The 21,651-nt window shown below is 47.1% G+C and overlaps 1 protein-coding gene and 1 pseudogene across 2 annotated transcripts in view; both read right to left on the bottom strand.

Moving 5' to 3' along the window:
• Positions 1 to 17,482, bottom strand: part of LOC120812881 (inactive serine protease PAMR1-like) — a 25,148-nt pseudogene extending 7,666 nt beyond the window's left edge. Inside the window, exons 1-3 of the transcript XR_013455280.1 lie at positions 17,344 to 17,482; positions 11,131 to 17,115; positions 398 to 849 (exon numbers count right to left, since the gene is read on the bottom strand). The product of XR_013455280.1 is annotated as an inactive serine protease PAMR1-like (transcript). The remainder of the gene's footprint in view (positions 1 to 397; positions 850 to 11,130; positions 17,116 to 17,343) is intronic.
• Positions 17,078 to 21,651, bottom strand: LOC120812264 (uncharacterized). The gene has a single exon (XM_040168096.2). The coding sequence runs from the start codon at positions 21,649 to 21,651 to the stop codon at positions 19,201 to 19,203; it is 2,451 nt and encodes an 816-aa protein (XP_040024030.2). The 3' UTR covers positions 17,078 to 19,200.

The following is a 21,651-nucleotide window of genomic DNA, read 5'->3' as shown; positions in this document are numbered from 1 at the left end:
AATAAACGTGTTATGATTGCATTTTTGACGAGAAATCAATGTTAAATTGTAAGAATACAATACTAACCCTAACCCCCTCAAAAATCCAACATGGCGGAGAGACGTTCACTCAAGAATCCAACATGATCCACCATGTTGTTCACTCAAGGGGCGTGGTTAACCACCGCCAGCTGTATACCACAGCCGTATGTATTGTTACGAATTTGTATGTTCAAGATTTTCGTATACATTTTTACGAACAGGTTTTGGAAATCTCATTGCGCATACATATTCCTTAATTTTGAGTCTATTCCTTAAAGATGAAATCCGCAGCTATAGACTTCATGAGGAGAAGACCCACTTTTGCTTATGTTCAAGGTAAACAAGCTTGCAACATGTCATGAAATTAAAGTCAAATATGCACCCTACCTGGATGTATGATGCAGGGGTCGCACTCAGTGATGGCGTTGCGACAGCAGGGCACTGCGTAGCCCACCGGCGTCCCCTGTAGGGGGCATTTACAGCGAATCACATCATACTCGCAGCAGCCTCTACAGATAATGTTCCACTCCGGACCCGGGCAGTGGTTGTACAAATACCTGTAATCTAGAAGAGACAACACGTCAAGGATCAACAGCAACTCAAGCATGCAAGCAAGCAAGCAGGGGACAAACGCTAATGTACGCAACATATAGCGTACATACATGTGCTGCTGACAAAGATAGGAAGCTCATAAGAGACAGCAAGGCTCTCAGTGGTTCACATCCTCCGTGTGTTCTCATTCCGTTGCACAAGATAACTTATCTTCACTCCGGATGGGACGGCGTTGCTGCTTCCTTGAGGTTTGTGGCGGATGATGACCTGGAGAGACTATGAGAACCAATTTATACGACATGAACTTGAAAGGGTCAAAAAAGCTGTATGAGGTGGTCCGGTAATGTTGTTACACAGATCACTGCTGTGTGTCTTGTCCTTGGATAGAGAAATGACATTCTGTGCTTTTATAGAACCAATCTTTATGGCTTCATTTGGATCAGCTGTTAATCTTTCACCTTAAATAGCGGGCCTTCATTTCCAGATTTCCGCAATGTTTACTTCATGCTCCTTTTATGGAAGGCTGTTCCCTCTCCTTAATACATCTTGATCCAGATTTACAACCACAAATATCATTCTAGGATGCTGCTGCTTTGACTTGCGTCATGAAAATGTGGATTTATCCACTTGTTGCAAGCTTACTGCCTCTCTGTGTGAGGCTTCCATGGTCAGCACGTGCAACAATTACAGAGCGGAAAGAAGGAACAGGCGTGGAGGTAGACGCATACAAGAATACAAGCGAGTGAGCGTTTGTGGGGGCTTTTGTACATGCGGGAGCTGGCCCTTTGGCGTTTGAGCTTAAAGCTTGAGGAAAGCACTATCATTTCTTTTGAAATAGCTGGTCAAATGTATACTTTTGCACAGGTGTGAGAAAAAAAAAAAGTACTAACATGCAAATGACAAACCATTCATCATTCTGTTCCCTAGACCTCCATTTCAACCCAGGACTCTTATTGTGCTGTGTGCCCCTGGCTAATACGTGTTTAATCCCAAACGGCAGTTGTCAGAAAGGGTGCTGAACAAAGTAAGAAACGGATCCTATTAAAAGGTCCATCCATCCATCCATTTTCAACCGCTTATCCGGGGTCGGGTCGCGGGGGCAACAGCTCCAGCAGGGGACCCCAAACTTTCCTTTCCCGGGCCACATCTACCAGCTCTGACTGGGGGATCCCAAGGCGTTCCCAGGCCAGTGCAGAGATATAATCTCTCCACCAAGTCCTGGGTCTTCCCAGGGGCCTCTTCCCAGCTGGCTGTGCCTGGAACACCTCCCTAGGGAGACGCCCAGGGGGCATCATCACTAGATGCCCAAACCACCTCAACTGGCTCCTTTCGACGCAAAGGAGCAGCGGCTCTACTCCGAGCTCCTCGTAAATGGCTGAGCTTCTCACCCTATCCCTAAGGGAGACGCCAGCCACTCTGAGGAAACCCATTTCGGCCGCTTGTACCCGTGACCTAGTTCTTTCGGTCATGACCCATCCTTCATGACCATAGGTGAGAGTAGGAACGAAGATTGACGGGTAGGTCGAGAGCTTTGCCTTCCGGCTCAGCTCTCTTTTCGTCACAACGGTGCGGTACAGCGAGTGCAATACCGCCCCCGCTGCTCCGATTCTCCAGTGAGAGTTGGAGGTCACAGACGGAAGATGCCATCAGGACCACATCATCTGCAAAAAGCAGCAATGAGATCCGCAGCCCCCCAAACTGTAGACCCTCCTCCCCCCGACTACGCCTCGATATCCTGTCCATGAAAACCACAAACAAGATTGGTGAGAAAGCGCAGCCTGGGGAAGGCCAACCCCCACCGGAAACTTCTTCCACTTACTGCCGAGCACCCGAACACAGCTCTCGCTTTGGGCGTACAAGGATTGGATGGCCCCAAGCAAGGACCCCCTCACGCCCTTCCTCCCGCAGCGATGACGATGATCCCTCCTCCGCCTCTACCAAAGAGGGCGTAGTAGTTGGGTTCAGGAGTTCCTCAAAGTCTTCCACCGCCCGATAACCTCCTCAGTCGCGGTCAACAGGGTCCCATCCTTACTATACACAGCTTGGATGGTTCCCCGTTTCCCCCTCCTGAGGTCCCGGATGGTCTTCCAGAAGCACTTTGGTGCTGACCGAAAGTCCTTCTCCATAGTTACCCCGAACTCCTCCCATACTCGCTGCTTTGCCTCCATCACGGCAGAGGCTGCTGCCCTTCGAGCCTGTCGGTACACTGCAACTGCCTCCGGAGTCCCACTGGATGTAATAACCCGGAAGGCCTCCTTCTTCAGTCGGACGGCTTCCCTGACCACCGGTGTCCACCACGGGGTTCAGCGGTGGAGGTTTCGAACATACACCACTCTGGTTCAATGTCCACTACCTCCACAGGAATGTGAGAGAAGCTCCGCCGGAGGTCTGAGTTGAAAATCTTTTGGACCGGGGCCCCCTTATCCAGACGTTCCCAGTTCACCCTCACTACACGCTTGGGTTTACCGGGTCTGTGCTGAGTCTTCCCCCATCCTCTGACCCAGCTCACAACCAGATGGTGATCAGTTGACAGCTCTGCCCCTCTCTTTACCCGAGTGTCCAGAATATGCGGCCTCAGATCAGACGATCAAAATCTATCATTGATCTTTGGCCTAGGGTGCTCTGGTACCACGTACACTTATGAACATCCTTATGCTCGAACATGGTGTTTGTTATGGACAATCCGTGACTGGCACAGAAGTCCAGTAACAAACGCCCGCTCGGGTTCACATCAGGGAGGCCATTCCTCCCAATCACGCCTCTCCAGTTATCTCCATCGTCGCCCACATTGAAGTCTCCCAGTAGGACTATGGAGTCCCCTACTGGAGCCCCATGCAGGACTCCATTCAGGGTCTCCAAAAAGGCAGAATACTCTGAGCTGCTGTTTGGTGCATATGCATATGCATATGCACAGAGTTTTCCCCCCCACCACCCGAAGGAATAGGGAGGCGACCCTTTTGTCCACCGGGGTAAACTCCAATGTAGCAGCACTCAACCGGGGACTTATGAGTATCCCCACACCCGCCTGGCGCCTCACACCATGGGCCACTCCGGAGTAGAATAGAGTCCACCTCCTATCCAGGAGTGTGGTTCCAGAGCCGAGGCTGTGCGTAGAGGTAAGCCCCACCAGATCCAACTGATAACGCTCCACCTCCCGCACAAGCTCCGGCTCCTTCCCCCCCAGAGAGGTTACGTTCCACGTCCCCAGAGCCAGCATCTGCCGCCGGTCTGTTCCGTCTAGACCCCCCCACTGTCACTGCCACCCTTGTAGCAGCGCACCCGACCCCATCGGTTTCCTCCACAGGTGGTGAGCCCATGGGGAGTAGAGTCTTGGGCTGCCGCGTCACTCCTTCGGGCTGTGCCCGGCTGGGCTCCGTGGTAAACCCGGCCACCAGACGCTCGCTGTCGGGCCCTCCATCTGGGCCTGGCTCCAAATGGGGGCCCCGGGCTTCCTCCGGGCCGGGTAACTCCTACCCTCTTCCGTTTTTTCATAGGGTCTTTTTGAATTAAAAGGTTTGCTTCTCTATTGTGCCTAGCAGCTGTTTGGCAACGCTTCCGTCCAACCTGTCAAATATGTCTTCTGGTTTATGTAGCAACCTCTAAATATTACCCAAGGACACTCATTATTACATTACATGTCATTTAGCGGACGCTTTTATCCAAAGCAACGTACAATAAGTGTATTTACCCATAGGGTACAAACTCAGGAGAACAAGAAACAAGAAAGTGCAATTTCCTCAAATAAGCCAATTTACAATTTGCTATAGATGAGTGACGTTACAAGTACAATTTAAGTGCTACAATTTGTTAGTCTTTAGTCGAGGTAGAGTCTGAAGAGGTGTGTCTTTAGTTTGCGGCGGAAGATGTGAAGGCTCTCTGCGGTCCTTCAGAGACGTGTCTTCAGAGAGCGCGTTTCACCATTTCGGCGCAAGGACAGCAAAGAGTTGTGATCTAGTCGAGTGTTTTGCTCTCAGTGAGGGAGGGACGAGTAGTTTTGCAGATGCAGAGCGGAGAGCGGGTTGGGATGCAGGGTTTGACCATGTCCTGGATGTAAGCTGGACCCGATCCATTCACAGCATGGTACGTGAGCACCAATGTTTTGAACTGGATGCGGGCAGCCACCGGTAGCCAGTGAAGAGAGCGGAGGAGTGGAGTAGTGTGGGAGAATTTTGGAAGGTTGAAGACCAGTCGAGTTGCTGCATTCTGAATGAGCTGCAGAGGTCGAATGGCGGTCGCAGGGAGACCAGCCAGGAGGGAGTTGCAGTAGTCCAGGCGGGAGATGACAAGAGCCTGAATCAGTACCTGCGCTGCCTTCTGAGTGAGAAGGGGACGTTTTCCCTGATGTTGTAGAGCGTGTATCTACAGGATCGCGTTGTCGCGGTGATGTTGGGAGTCAGGGAGAGTTGGCTGTCGAGTGTGACGCCGAGGTTCTTAGCGGTCAAAGTGGGCGTTAGCACGGAGTTTCCAAAGTTGACTGTCAGGTCCTGGGTAAGCAAATCTTTTCCGGAGTTTCCTGGAGTTGCTCTGAGACAGCAAGGAGAGCAGTCTCTGTGGCGTGGCCTGCCTTGAAACCTGACTGGTGGAGGTCAAGGAGGTTGTTACAGTGGAGATAAGAGGAGAGTTGATTAAAGATAGCACGTTCAAGGGTTTTGGACAAAAAGGGAAGAAGAGAGACCGGTCTGTAGTTGTTTTCTTCAGAAGGGTTGAGGGTAGGTTTCTTCAGGAGGGGGTTGACTCTTGCCTCCTTCAGAGAAATGGGAAAACAGCCAGATAACAGAGCGTTGTTGATGAGACAGGTGAGGAACCGAAGAAGGTCAGGTGCGATAGATTGTAGAAGATGTGATGGAATGGGGTCAAGAGGGCAGGTGGTTGGACGGGCAGAGGTTACTAGGGTAAGAATTTGGTTAGGAGAGGGCGGTGAAAGAGGAAAGTGAGGGCGAAAGAGGTGAGGTCGGTGGGACGCGAGAAGTAGGAAGTGGGTTTGAGAAGGAGGAGCGTATGTCAGCTATTTTCTTGGTGAAGTAGTTGACAAAGGCTCCCGGAAGAAGGGGGGAGGGGGGAGGAGGGGTAGGGGGTTCGAGGAGATTGGAGAAGATCGAGAAGAGTTTTTTGGGGTTAGAAAATGAAGATTCAATTTTGGATTGGTAGAAAGAGCTTTTGGCAGCAGAGATAGAAGCAGAAAACGAGGAGAGGAGAGATTGGAAATTAAGCAGGTCGTCAGGTCGTTTATATTTACGCCATCTCCTTTCCGATGCTCGCATGGTGGCTCTCATGGCACGGACCGGTTGAGACAGCCACGGAGCCGGAGGGGATTTGCCAGTCCGTCGTGTCGTAAGAGGGCAGAGAGAGTCTAGAGAGGAGGAAAGAGTTGAGAGGAGAGTCTCTGCAGCAGCGTTCGGATGCAAGAGTGAGAAGGAATCAGTTGAAGGGAGAGCTGATAGAACAGAGGCTGCCAGCGAGGAGGGAGAGAGGGAGCGAATATTGCGACGAGCCGGTACAGAGTTAGTCAATGAGGGAGGTTTGTTAGTTATAGAGAGTGGAAGGGAGTAAGAGATGAAGAAGTGATCAGACACATGAAGTGGGGACAATGGGGTGGATGGTGGTAGAGGGTAAAGAGAAAAGCTCCATTTGGGTGAAATGAGTAGACCTGTGCCACCACCCCTACTAGTGGGCCTGGGAGTGTGGCTGAAGGAGAAGGCGGAGGAGAGAGCGGCTGGGGTGGATGTGTTCTCAGGTGTGATCCAGGTCTCGGTGAGAGCGAGGAAGTCAAGTGACTGCTGGATATCGAAGCCGGACATGAAGTCAGCCTTGCGAGTCGCTGACTGCCAGTTCCAGAGACCTCCTGTGACGAGGTGCTGGACAGGTGTGGAGCGGGTGGGATAGGTGAGAGAGGAGAGGTTACGATAGAGAGCAGATCTGGCCTGAGACCTGTAGTATCTGCGGGAAGAGATTCGAACAGGTACGGGTAAAGGGGTCAAACACATTATTAAAAATAGCAGAAGAAGGCGCCGCATTCAGCCGCCCCGAAGACTCCCACGAAAGACTCCCTGGTCTTTGTCCAGCACGGAACCCTGAGGAACTCCAGTAGTAAGAGGACAAGGTTCCGACACAGATCCTCGCCAGGTTACCCGGTAGGTGCGGCCGTCGAGGTAGGACGAGAGAAGGGAAAGAGCAGAGCCTGTGACACCAAGTTCCTGAAGGGAGGAAATAAGGATCTGGTGGTTGACCGTGTCAAATGCAGCAGAGAGGTCCAGAAGGATGAGGACAGAGGAGAGTGGCTGAAGGAGAAGGCGGAGGAGAGAGCGGCTGGGGTGGATGTGTTCTCAGGTGTGATCCAGGTCTCGGTGAGAGCGAGGAAGTCGAGTGACTGCTGGATAGCGAAGCCGGAGATGAAGTCAGCCTTGCGAGTCGCTGACTGGCAGTTCGAGAGACCTCCTGTGACGAGGTGCTGGACATGTGTGGAGCGGGTGGGATAGGTGAGAGAGGAGAGGTTACGATAGAGAGCAGATCTAGCCCGAGGCCTGTAGTATCTGCGGGAAGAGATTTGAACAGGTACGGGTAAAGGGGTTAAACACACTATTAAAAATAGCAGAAGAAGGCGCCGCATTCAGCCGCCCCGAAGACTCCCACGAAAGACTCCCTGGTCTTTGTCCTGCTCGTCTTCGTGCTGCGAGGATAAACAAACGCTAAAGCTAACGCTTCCCACGATTTCTAGCTAAATACTCCCTCGTTAGTGGAAGTCGGCTGCGGCTGCGCTGGCCGCTCCCCCGTCGTTTAGGAGACAAAAGGTTGATTGGCCTCGACAGAAACTCCTCAAAATGCAAAACCCCAATAGCTTGACACCCTAATCAGTGAACAATCACCATGTGGTGTTTTGACAAAATGAGAGTTTAAGGATTCAAGTCTTATTTGCTTCAGAAGACAAGGCAAAACAGACTTAGATCAGGTCAAAACCTAGCAGAGTTAGGAGGGCACACTGGCAGTTAACTTAATAGTACTTAACTACAACACAAACTGGCACTAAAAGACTGAAAGAGCTTGAGCAAACTAGCAACCAAGATAACTTCAAACAAAGAGAACTGGCAGTGAAACGACAAGAACTAAAGCAAATCAGCAATCAAATTAACTTAAGACACTAGACAACAACAAATTTAGCAGACTAGCTTGGTTTAAAGAAAGAGATACTTAGTCCGATTTCAGGTCGCCTGGATGTCTGGTGGCCTTGTAGAAGAGATGCACACTCATAAGCTCGTATTCTGTGGAAGCAAGATGGCACTGGCACAAAGCCAAACACAGTTTAACAGACAGTTTTTTCCAACTTCATTTCTGAAGCTCATCGTGCCAATTTGTGTGTGCGGTTTGGCTTTTCTGTTACTGGTATCTACTTCTTTTTTTCCATTCCAGATGTTGAGCTCGTCAACTTCCCGTCAAGAAGCCAGAAAAATGAAAATGGCAATAAAATGGGCGGCATTACAGACACCCTATTGCCTGGTTTTTGCCTCTGTGTGGGTGTCCACAAAGTACTCCCACCCATTACGACGCTTGTAAGCCGCCACGTGTCAGCTGCAAAAACTTTGAAATGGATCCAGAGACTGACGTCATTGTTACTGGAGGCAGACAAGATGCGCTCACAGAAATTCATGTGAGCCCCTGGAGTCTGAATTTACTGCCCCTGTTTGCTGAGAGAGTCGCAGAAAACTCTTTTAAAAAACTTTTTTTTTAAATGCACCTTGGAACAGTGTCTTCTGTGGCATTTAAAAAAAGCCGTTGTCGAATTTGACATATTCCTGCTCACCTCTGAGGGAAATGCATTCCATCAGTCCTGTCTCTCACCCTTATCACATCTAAGCTATTTTCAGAGGTGTCAAAAGTATTCACATTCATTACTCAAGTAGAAGTACAGATACTAGGGTTTAAGTATCGACTCAAGCTTTTTACTTAAGTAAAAGTATAAAAGTACTGGTTTCAAAACTACTTGAAGTATAAAAGTAAAAGTAATGTAAGAAATTCCATTACGGACAAACTCTTAATGTGTAACCTCGCTCACACAACACGTCAGTCCGTTACAATGTGTTCAGAAGGTGCCTGCAGATCACGTGACCTGCCGTTGGGATGGTGGAAACAACAACAACAAATGTATCTAATTAACTTAAACAGATAAAACCACAACCCATTTTCCAGTGACACGAGTCACACACACGTTGTTCGCATTGATGAGGTAAACTGCAGTGTCTCCCCCAGGTTTACTACGTCATGGGGGGGGGGGGGGGGGCGCCCCCTGTTTATAATGATGGGAAACACTGAACTGGCAGCGGTCGGTTATCAAAACATTGGCCAAATAACCAGTATTTTCAGGCTTCATGAGCAAATACAGAATCCCCGTGCGTTCATTTCTAAAGCGGCATTAAGACACACATCACTTTATTTAATACGTTGCACTACTTGCAAGTCGCTGTGTTGTGCCAGACAATACAATTACTCGAGAAGATGGTTCATGGCGCTAAATACCAACGTTCCACCGACCACTTTTCCCACCCGGTGTCGCTCCGATCTGCCGGCGCATCGCGGAGAAAACCAATCGTGTGTCTGGATGCTAAATGTTTATACTTCTCATCAAAACCCAATCTAATACACTCTGTTCGCATAGCACCATTTATCTAGATGGGTTTTTTTGTCTTTGTGTTTTTGAACTACGACAAGCCGGAAGTAACGAGGCTATTTGATGAGATATTTGCTTGAAAATGTAAAGAGTAGAAGTAAAAAGTCGTCTGAAAAATAAATATTCCAGTAAAGTATAGATACCAAAATGTTCTACTTAAGTACAGTAACGAAGTATTTGTACTTCGTTACTTGACACCTCTGGCTATTTTCAACTCTGACCAAAAGAGACAATTTTAGCAGAGCGCAGTGAGATGATGGGTTCAACATGCATTTCAAACACAGCACAATGCTGTGCCCGTGTCACCGCCATTGGACATTTAGTATCTCTATCCTGCAGGTTTTGACTAAGTTACTGTATAGGAGCATTTTGCTTTCTTAGTTCCATTCTTCTCATTTAAGTGCAAGCAAGAAAGTGAGAAATGCTGAACTGCGGTGAAAAGTTCAGTTCAGTTTTTTATCACTGTTGTCATTTGACTATGCTGCTTTACGTGTTCCTTGCCTCTACATTACGTCATACGTGTTCCTTGCCATAATTCAGTGGGAACTCGTGTCAGAGAAGGTTTACAGTGACGAGCATCACCACAGTTATGGTACACATCAATCAAATTCAATCAAAGTAGTTTCCTCCCAGCAAAATGGTTATTTTAGCTGACCTATCATGGAAATGAGTTATATTTATAGGAGCTGTGATGCAATTGCTTCGCATGTATGTGCCAGTGTTTGATTCCTTTTGCATATTCCCCACAGCAGCTGTTGTTGTGGTTGGGAGGGGAACTCCCAGGGGAGCTGTGTGTATCTGAACGTAGCATGAACCCCAGCGCTGCTACCGCTGGTCGTCCTGGAGACTGTAAATAAACTTCCCATTGCCAGGAAGTTAAATCACTCTCTTAACCACTGTGGCAAAATGGTATAAACACACTCCGGTACTTTTTTCTCAAATGCTCCATGAGAGGATATGTTTTGGATTCTTGTAGGGCATATTCCGTGCCAAGGATTCCCTTTTCTCTAAGGTATCATACGCTTTTTACGTGTGCTAGCCTTGGACTATGCCTTGGACAACTTGCCTAAAGCTAAACACACTATGAGGACAGTGTGTCTCTACTTGAAGAAAATCCTCTATCCTCAGCTGATGATGCATATAGAGCTGAGTGACTCAGCTGACAACAACAAACGTGGGCGAATATCCCAGAGAGAACTCTCTTAGTAAATACAGCTACAAGCGGCTGAGCTCTGCCTTATCCTGTCGGCCCATTCACCGACATTACAAATCCAAGATTACTTTACTGCTTGGTAACCGCGGGACGATTAATCAACAAAGGGCAGAGGTTTAGTGGAGTCTGGGAGACGGCGTATGGTATACTCATTACCGCAGGCGGAGTGGTCGACTAAAACGTGACTCATGTCTTCCTGCAGCAGTTCAACTGGTCACCCTGGGTGAAAAGGCAAAGACCAATTTCAGAAAAGAAAACCCAATTACCATTTAAAGACAAGCTCCGACACAAAAGGAAATGCTTGTCGGCATCCATCACCCCTCTTAGGAGTCCAACCGCCTCACTTTGCCCTTAAGGAATGTGCGACCAGCTAGAGAGCAACTGGTAGAGAACAACTGTAACGAGTAGAAAAGTAGATCACAAAGTCCCTTTAAAATCTGACTATAAACAAACCCTCACAGAAATGCCTCCCTCTGGGTTTTAGAACACGAGTCGTTTACCCAAAGATTGCACAAACATGATCTCAGCGGCGTCTGTGCATCACTGTCCCTCCGTGGGTCTTCTTCTTCTTCCAGGGAAGAGCGGATGGAGTCGCTGATGCCAGCTTTTTACGAGAACAAAGAACAGACACCAACACACACAGGACCGGGAGAGAAGGAGCGGCGGTGAGCGAGGCGTCTCTTACCATAGGGCCAGGCCGTCCCTTGAGGCAAGGGGGAGAGAGATGAGGAGGAGCAGGCCCCCCTTCCATTGGACAGAGGTGGAGGTCCAGGGGGTTGTGCGGGTGCCCCCGTGGGTTTGCCCCAGCTGCAGTCCCCGTCCCGCAGACAGCATGCCGCAGTCTGGAACTCTGTTTAATTTCTGAACTCAGCTGACATCACCTTCTCTTGGCCCTTCAGTGTTTCCCCCCTCCCTCTATCTTTCTCTCTCTCTCTCTCTCTCTCTCTCTTATTCGTTTCTCGTTGGCTTCAGATTACAGCACAGCCTTGCAAGGAGTTCTAGTGGCAGGTCTCCCAAAAACTCCCCTCGCTCGGCTCAGAGGACGACGTCACTGCACTTTAATGAATACAGGCTCCGTTTTTACGGTTAACTCATAACGGGGGTCACAAACAGACACGCACATATCGGAGTGAAGCAAAGAACAACCATTTATGTTTGTTTCCTACACGTCTGTCTTGGAATGCAATATGTGTGAAGCAATAGCATTCTGTAGGTTATTGTTGTAGATTCATAGGAATGGTCTGTTATTTTCCATCCTGCCCAGAGTCAGTGGAGCCGATTGATCAGCCTGTTCTCCGAAACCAGTTAACCGTACGGTTAATCAAAACCGTAAAAATGTATACGAAAATCTTGAAGATACAAATTCGTAGTGATACATAATAAATAAATACGGACTGCAACTGATGACGTCATCCTATGCAAAGTGAATGGGGACCTGCACCCCGTAAACACACTTCGTGAAGTCTAACGATGTAAAATAAACGTGTTATGATTGCATTTTTGACGAGAAATCAATGTTAACTTGTAAGAATACAATACTAACCCTAACCCTCAAAAAATCCAACATGGCGGAGAGACGTTCACTCAAGAATCCGACATGGTCCGCCATGTTGTTCACTCAAGGGGCATGGTTAACCCCCGCCAGTTCCTATGTATTGTTACGAATTTCTATGTCAAATATTTCGTATACATTTTTACGAACAGGTTTTGGAGATCCCGTTGGATTGATACCGCCAACTGGGAATGCTTAAGCCGTGCGACTGTTAGCTTAGCTTAGCTTAGTTTAGCTTAGATACTGGAAACTGGGACAACCTGAGGAAAACACAACCGTCACCGGGGCGATTCTCTGTGTCTTCCATTTAATCTGTACAGAAAAAGAGTTAAAACAAAAACTGGACATTTTACGGGACGTTATGTAGCAGACTATTTCAAGGTTGGGACTAAGATTTGTATTACTTTTTGAACAGGGAATTACTGCAAAACAATATACAGGAGTGTGATATTTAATCCCCATCTATGTTGTATCTTTTTGGAGAGCTACTAATGTTATCTTGCATAATAAAAATAAATAAATGTACAACGTCTGGCTTTCAAATGGGAAGACTTTAACCACAGAAAGGCAGCCAGCGTAAACACAGTTACCCACGTATTTTCCTTTCCTTTTTACAACAGTTATTCTGTATGATCTCCTGGGTGTGTTTTATTTCAGCACTGAAACTAATTCTTTTGTTGTTCTTCGCCCACTGGGATTCAAAGCTGCATGGAACAGCAAACAGGGACTACAGATCAAACGAGCCGGAGCTGGAGAATCAAATATCCAGAGCAGTTTCCTAAAACAGCAGAGTTCAAACCATGGAGGCAAGACGTGAGCCGTGCTGCAGTCTGCGAACGCGTATGGAAGGGAAATTAAAAAACAGACTGAAATCAAGAAGGTTCGTGAGGAGGGATGAAGGGAAAGGGACACAGAAAAAGAAGCACGAAAGAGGGAAACCTAGAGAGGGAGAGGGGGAAAAGGAAATATTGTCTCCCTGTCGCTGCTTCCTATCCACTTTACAGCAACTCCAGTTTTTTTTTCTAGTGTTTTTCCAGATGCTCAATGGTTTATTACGTGAAACCCAAGGATTTCAGCTTCAGATTTGTGTTTTCAGAGACTCCATCTGCAGTGAACTCTGTCAGCAGAATAGACTTTTTTTAAATTTCTCTCTTTATTTATGTTGTACATTTATACATGTTTTATGAATAAATAGTATAAACAATTTAAGTAGCATAGCAAACTGTGATAATAGCAGATGATTTTTAGTGGGATTTTCATTAAATGTAGTAGGTTTCCAATACAACAGTCTACAATGAGTAAAAATGTCATATGAAGCCTTAAGTCTCTATGAGCAAAGCAGTTTGTGGGGAAAACATTTGTATTCTGGATAATCCAACGGGTTTCCCAATACTCACAAAGCAATTGTCCTTTAACACCAAACACACACAAAGAGCGTCCAATGTGACACTGTCATTGACACAAGCCAGAAGTCAACAATAATCAGAAGCTATTTTTGAAGAAACAGAAAATCAAGATACTGTTCAAAATACCACTAGCTCATGAGATTACTATTTTTATTGTTTACATACTGTTGAAGGATTCAACAGTATGTAAACACTGATTTTTAAAATCCAATACTGCTTTGTATTTTGCGATCTGTCTCACGAGGACTATCTTCTTGCACATTTCGTCAGAAATCAAAGGTACACATTCAGTTTAAAAAAAATAAAATTTGGCCAAATAGACATCACATCTTAAAACTCAATATTGTACTCATGTAAAACATCTGTTTTGATGACTTAACTTTATAGTAGACCAATTTTGGTCACTTTGCCAAAGTACAGACTTTTGGTAATTATTTAATTCAGCATTACTGTAATAGAGATATTTTCCTGGAGGGAGATAATTTCATGACCCACGAATCCCTGCATACATCTTCTCTGCATTACAGAAGCTTTTCATTTGGCACCACAGGCAGTGTGATTGGTCAAAGAGAACGGGCCCCCTGCCCACATCTCACAGTAGAATCTCATTACCAAGTGCAGGAAGAAGTGGTACAGTGGGGGAACAACGAATTACCTCGCAGCCATTACAATTAATGCTGTCCACCGTTTACTACACATTCTATACAGAAGGTTTTTCAGAGGATATTAAACGAGTTTGGTTACAAAATGTGTTCTGATCAGTACATTAGCAATAGCTTCAACTTGTTTGTATTTGAGGTCCGAGAGTTCAAAAAGGGTCAGTGCGCCTGGGTGCGCTTGCGGGGCCATGTGGTTTTAATATGAAGGAATCCAATCATGGCATCACATTCATCCCGTTTCCATGGTTACGCAGCGGACACACAGTAAACACAAGGGCCTTTTGTCCGCAACAGTTGCTGCCTCCATTCGATGCGACCAATGGAAACCGGCCGTGTGCTTCACAGGTAAGACGGATGCCTGCGGCAGTTACTTAGCAAAGCCGGTAACAGCTGTTCCCAGGGGGGCGTAGAGACATGACAAAATGCGGGTTATTAACTTAATATTGAAGGAATCTGTCAAACTGGATGCCAAAATTGCTCTCATCTATGTAACACACTGGTGAAGAATGGCTAGTTTTCCTGAGCTGAACTACTCTGCACAACCACTGTGTTTATGCATACTTGTCTGTTCCTAAAGAGGAACCGGGGATTGAAGATGGATGGATGGACATTATTTGAGATAAAGTTCATATCACTCCTGTAATCGATCCGATTCCACGTCCCAGTGCTTGAAACACATGCTCAAGCAATCTTGAATAGGTTTGGCTCAGATGTTTCCACGATTATAAGTCACACTCCAAACAGTCCCTGCCTGGCTTTGATTTAGCTTCATCTTAAAGTCAGGTCAAATACATTTTAACATAGTTTAGTTTGAAGCTCTGACTGTCCTCCAGAATCTCCACCCAGTACAGCTATGCAGCACTAGCTCCCTGGAAAAGACTTGGATTCCACATTGCGTCGCACCCTATCAGTCCCACAGCAAATTAACTCATCCACAGCACATTGCAGCAGCAGGGAACAAAATTAAACAAAGGTTTATGGCACCCCAAGGGCATCCAGGCCAGTGTTTTTCAACCTTTTTTGCGTCAAGGCACACTTAAGACACAGAAAAAATCTCACGGCACACCAACAACCGGAAACGATATGAAAATCAATCCCAAACATAGTTTCAGCATGAGCATAATATACTCTAAGAAATCAGGGAAACGCGTGTTCTATTTGTTGTGTTTTATTAAACTTAACATCATCCTAATGCCAAGATGGCACAGGCTTTATGCGCAGGTATCTCTTAAGCCGGATTTATGCTTCTGCGTTTTCAGAGCGACGCAGACTCAAGACCCCCTTGCGTGTGTCGAGACATTTTTCTAGGCTTGAGTCGAAAGCGACGCAGCCTCCCGCAGCGCACCAGGCTGCGATTGGTCCGCTAACTACGTCCTTTACGGAGTCTCACATTTCCGCTTTCATAGCCCGATACCGCCATTATTAACACGAAGAATGTTTACGAGAGAACGGAGCAGATTGAAGAACTTTTGTCGGAAGAAATGCGTAAATATGACCGCTTATACAAGCCGTCATTGGCGGGTTGTGGAAGCGGGTTGGATTCACGGAGGGAGATCGCCGCAGACGCCGGTTTGCCGGTCGAGAGGAACAAAGTTGTGGAGGAAAATACGGGACAAATGTGTCCTTGATGAAAAGCAGCAGTGGCGATGCACGGGGCAATAACGTCTGTGATAAATAAATAAACAAATAAATAAATAGACGTGACTCTCTAGGTCGTCTTCAACAAAACACGTCACCATGCTTGTTGTTCTGGCGGTGAATTGCTCTGCAACACACGCAGAACCATGAAGTGAAACGAGTGCGACGACGCAGAAACATGCGCCGACCTTAAATCTCACTTTTTTAAATTGTCGCCTCAGCAAATCTTCCTATTAATTACGCTGCGTAGCGCCACCCACAGGCAGAGGGGAGTATTGAGCCTTCATACCACTAACAGCGCGACGACACACACACAAACACACAAGTTGGCTCTTTTTTTTTCACCAATGAAGTGACAGTATGTAAAAAATGATTTCACGGCACACCTGACAGCCTAACACTGGTTGAAAACACTGATCTAGGCTATAGATAGGATGATTGAGATACGTTGTGCAAATATGAGCTTAGGCACATCCGCGTGAGCTTCACCCACACCCCTTTGACATCTAGCTTGAAGCAAGTGTTACTCAGAATAGCCCCGTGCCACCATCCAAACGGCTCTCAAGATCATTAAAGTGTTCTGGGTTTACAGGCAGATCGTAGCCCACAGCTGTGGGGTTTAAAACAAGTATAGCATAGCCACACTGTCTATACTGCACTGTTTACTGTCTCACACGGGAGAGTTTGCTGTGGTGCGTCATAGCAACAGGGTGTCTGTTTTGCAGCTTTGTCTTTTCAGCGGGACGTCAGCACGAGAGGAGCCACTAAGCTACTTTAAAACGAGGAAAACAGCCACGCCAAGCAAATTAACAGCAAGCCCAACATTTTACAGCACATCGCTACGGCGCTTCAAACCTCCTACTCCTCTTGAATTTTGCAGCTTTGAGGGGATTCTTCCTATCTGAGCTCCCTCTGCGTTCATGTTATTCATTTGTATTGATTACGGCTCTCGAGGAGTCTCCACACAGGAGTCGACTTAACAGGAAGCTGCACATGGAAAACAAACAGGAGAGATCATGCTGATAGTGATATCTGGTCTGCTGCGCGTATTTATAGCTCCATTCATTTTAGATTTCATTCATTTTTGATTTAGTTTTATGCTCCGCAACCATCATCATAACAGTGGATCCGAGGTGGCATCCTCTTCTGCCCTCTTCTTCTCTTAAGGCTGCCTTATTGAGGCTGACCACGTAGCGTGCCGTGGTGCAATTAAATGGGATATGAAAGAGGAGGAAAATAAATCAAACATTATGAGGTCATGTGCAGTATGTCATTATAATGCAGAAGGCTGTATGCCGCCCTCGGTATATGCGCTCCGATACACCTTGGCAGTTAGACGAACTCTTTTCTGACATCACGACTCTGAAGACAATGGTCCGTTGTCCACAGGTTTATTGACATGAGAAAGAGTAAAACTAAAACACACAAAAGACATAATAAATACAAATGAAGTGCATTTTCTTCGACCGCTACTTTATATATTTATGCTTATTTACTTTGTTATTTATTAAGTCATATGGACTTTAATGACAACCAACCCGAATGACTCAATAGGCCATGTGCACAAAAATATCCAAACTAAACATTGTCACAAAAATAATCACCTGAGATGATAATGAACAATAAAACAAATCAATACGTACCAACGATGCTATCAAAAAGGTATAGGATGCATGCAGACTCAACTGGATTGAAAAGCTACCAATACAAACAGCAGTTCTGAGCCATATTCTTCATTGACTTCCTGGTTCCTGTCACCTGACAAATTACATCACATTTCCTGTTTTCAAAATAAAACATAGCATTGATTTAACGTTTGTGACAAAACACTCCCCGCTTGGGTGAATACACGCCACCCAATAAATCCTAGACAGTTCACTCCACTACGGCTCTGGGGGGAAAAGAAGCACTATCTCAGAAACAGGCCTAAGAAAGAGTTTAGTCACTCCTGTTCGTGCGACCTTGATCTCGACCTTTCGTACCTTCCCGTCCTCGCTGGGGAACGCCTGTGTTACCAGTCCAAGAGGCCATTCATTTCTTGGTGCTTGACTATCCTTGAGGATAACAACACTTCCTGGGCTGATGTTTGGATGAGCGGAATGCCACTTCTTACGTGCCTGTAGTGTCGGGAGATATTGCTTTCGCCATCTGTCCCAGAAGGTGTTACACAGGTGCTGGACCTGTCGCCACTGGCGCTTGTAGAGGTCTGAAACTCCAAACTCTCCGGTAGGGGCAGTCAAGACATTCACCTTTTGCGTGAGAAGGGCAGCTGGAGTGAGTATAAATGGATCCTCAGAGTCGGTTGTCACAGGAACAAGAGGTCTGCCATTTATAATGGCTGTAACTTCTGCCATGAAAGTCACCAGCACCTCGTGGGTAAGTTTGTCCTTCAGCTGAAGGAACATGGCGTCCAGGATTCTCCTTGCAAGACCAATCATTCTTTCCCACGAACCGCCAAAATGGGAGGCGTGCGGAGGGTTAAAGGTCCACGAGCAACCTTGACCTAACAGGTAAGTCTTCACAGTTGTGTTGTCAATGTTTGAGGGTATTTTCAACTCCCGGCAGGCGCCTACAAAGTTGGTGCCACGGTCTGAGCGGATGTGTTTGACAGGGCCGCGCACAGCAAGAAAGCGCCTTAGCGAGTTGACGAAGCTGGATGTGTCAAGGGATTCTATGACTTCAATATGAACCGCTCGTACACTCATGCACGTGAAGATTACGGCCCATCGTTTACTGTGTGAGTGGCCTCCTCTTGTTCTACGTGAAGAGACACTCCAAGGGCCGAACACATCAAGCCCAACATTCGTAAAGGGAGGTTCTGTTGAGAGACGGTCCGCTGGAAGACTGGCCATCTTTTGGATTGTAAGTGGGGCTCTAAGCCTTCTGCAGGTTATACACTGGTGGATGATGTTGCTCACCTTTCTTTTACCACCAACTATCCAAAAGCCAGCTGTACGGACGGCCCCCTCCGTAAACAGACGACCTTGGTGATAGATTTGTTCGTGGTGATGCTTGATGAGTAAGGTTGCAACCTGATGCTTGCCAGGAATGATCACTGGGGTCTTCTCGCTCTGAACAAGGTTTGCATTGTGGAGGCGGCCTCCGACTCTCAGAAGGCCGAGTGCATCAATGAAAGGATCCAGATTTTTGAGAGGACTATCTTTAGGGATCTGCTCATGTTTTTGGACACATTTGATCTCTTGACTGTAGGCTTCCTCCTGTACTGCTCGAATGATGATGTGCGATGCTTGATTAGATTCCTCAAAATTGAATCCTGTTTTGCAGTGATGCCAGCCTTTACAAAGGCTGTTCTTCAAGGTGCTGTTGAAAAGGCGAGCTATGTGTATGAGGCGAATAATGGCCCGAGTTAGCGACTTCCAGGATGAGAACCTTGCGAATCGCTGAGAACCGAGCTGGTTGGATGTTGTCGTAGTGCTCAAAGTGGATACCAGAGGGCGAATGTCTGAGTCTGCACTCGGGTCCACAAGTTCATGGGTGCTCTATGAGGTACTGGTCTCCGGTGTGTACAGAGATTTGGGCCCGCTCAGCCAGTTTGTGTCATTCAAACGGCCTGCAGTGACAGCACGTGTAGCGTGGTCTGCGGGGTTCTGTTCTGTTGACACATAGCGCCATTGATCTGGGCGAGAGGATCTTCGGATACGCAATACCCGGTTACTTACATACACATAAAAGCGCCTAGTTTCATTAGAAATGTAGCCAAGGACCACCTTTCTGTCTGAGTGGAAGGTTGTAGCATCGAGCTGAAGGTCTAATTCTGTCGAGATTAGGTCTGCTAACTCCACTCCAAGCACTGCTGCGCAAAGTTCCAGTCTCGGAATTGTTTGCTCAGGACGGGGGGCCAGCTTGGCTTTGCCCATTACAAATCCGACATGGTTATTTCCAGCAGAGTCAGTTACTTTTAGGTATGCCACAGCGGCAATAGCTTTGGTGGATGCGTCAGAAAATACGCACAATTCCCTTCTGACAGCTGTTGCGGGGGAAGTTGTAGTGTAGGCTCTGGGAATAGACAGCTGGGACAGTTCTGTTAAGGGTGTTCTCCACGATGTCCATGATTCCTCCATTTCTCGAGGCAAAGGCGAGTCCCAGTCACCTTTCTCAGTTGTTAGCTCTCTCAGAATAGCCTTGCCTTGTATTGTGACTGGCGCTACAAACCCTAGAGGATCGTAGAGGCTGTTGATTGTTGACAAGACACCCCGTCGAGTGTATGGTCTCTTCTCATCGGAGACGCTGAATTGGAAGCAGTCGGTCTCGAGGTCCCAATTGATACCTAGACTACGCTGGATCGGCAGCGCATCTGCACTGAGGTCAAGGTCTTTAAGGTCTTTTGCACGATCTTCAGCCGGAAAGGCCTCCATGACCTCCTTGTTGTTTGCTGCGATCTTGTGTAGTCTTAGGTTGGATTTGGAGAGAATATCCTGTGTTTTTTTCAGCAGGTTGACTGCAGCTTCGACTGTGGGTAGGGACTTTAACCCATCGTCTACATAGAAGTCGCGCATCACAAAACGTTGGACGTCAGCGTCAATGTGGAGTTCACTGACCTGAACAGACTGGTGCAATCCATGAATCGCTACTGCGGGTGAAGGGCTATTTCCAAAGACGTGGACCGTCATTCGATACTCCACAATGTCTTTGGAGGGGTCGTTATCTTGGAACCATAGAAAACGTAGGAAGTTCCTATCGTCTTCCCTCACTGAAAAACAATAGAATATCTGCTCTATGTCCGTTGTAAAAGCGATTGCTTCCTTTCTAAAGCGCAACAGTACACCGAGCAGTGTGTTGTTCAGATCAGGCCCAGTCAACAGCACGTCGTTGAGTGACACACCGTTGTACTGGGCGCTGGAATCGAAGACTACTCGGATTTGGTTTGGTTTTCTTGGATGGTACACCCCAAATATTGGCAGGTACCACTGTTCCCCACCCACACCGGGAGGAGGGGCCAGCTCAGCGTGACCATTCTTGAACATCTTGTCCATGAAAATGAGAAAGTGGTCTCTCATTTCAGGCCTCTTTTCAAACTGGCGCCTTAGCGACTTGAGACGGTTCACTGCCTGTGGCCTGTTGTTGGGGAGCCTTTGACGTGGGCATTTAAAGGGTAACGGAGCTACCCAACTGTTGTTTGCATCTTTTGTTAGTCCATCTTTCATTATTTCCATAAAGGAGATGTCCTGGATAGACGGAGCAATGTTGTTGTCGTCTTTGGCCTGCTTGAATATGTTATGTCCTAGGCTGTCAACATCACAGTTTGGTATCTCCACAAAATGTGGTTGGAGGTGGTTTGTGGCCTGGGTGTCACTGTAACTTTCCTTTACCCGGAACACGTTAGGACATGGGTCAAAGAGAGTGGGGCGTCCCCGTTCTGTGGTGTTAGTGTAGAAGGCGCTGACTGTTGGTGGCTTATGAACGCGACCTAAACACACATTGCCCACGATGACCCATCCCAGATCCAACTTTTGAGCATAGGGCAGGTTGTGTGAGCCATTGACCTGTTTGCGGACCTTATGAACCCTGAGAATATCCCGACCTAAGAGAAGCATAATTTGGGCCTGTGGGTCGATCTCTGGGATGAGGTGTGCAACTGACTTTAAGTGTGCGTGATGAAAGGCTGCATTTGGAGTTGGAATCTCATCTCTGTTATTTGGAATGTCATCACATTCTATGAGGCTGGGTAGTGGAATGCTGACGGTCTTATCCAAAGATTCCACAATGTAGCCACTGGCCCTTCTTCCTGTCGCTTTCTTTACTCCAGCACATGTTTTCAATGAGTAAGGAGCACTTGGACTTTGGTCATTGAAGATTTCGAAGAACTGTGAACGAACTAGTGATCTGTTGCTCTGTTCGTCCAGGATCACGTACATTTTCACTGCTTTGTCAGCGTGGCCGGTTGGATACACTTTCACGAGGGATACTTTAGAACAGGATTGGCCCGTCAT

Source organism: Gasterosteus aculeatus, chromosome Y, assembly GCF_964276395.1.
Source record: "Gasterosteus aculeatus chromosome Y, fGasAcu3.hap1.1, whole genome shotgun sequence".
NCBI lineage: Eukaryota > Metazoa > Chordata > Actinopteri > Perciformes > Gasterosteidae > Gasterosteus > Gasterosteus aculeatus.
Note: the sequence above shows the minus strand (reverse complement) of the source record. Positions and strands in the feature narration are given on the sequence as shown.

Excerpts from the sequence above, each read along its gene's own strand:
- LOC120812264 (XM_040168096.2), bottom strand. The coding sequence starts at position 21,651 with ATGACGGGCCAATCCTGTTCTAAAGTATCCCTCGTGAAAGTGTATCCA.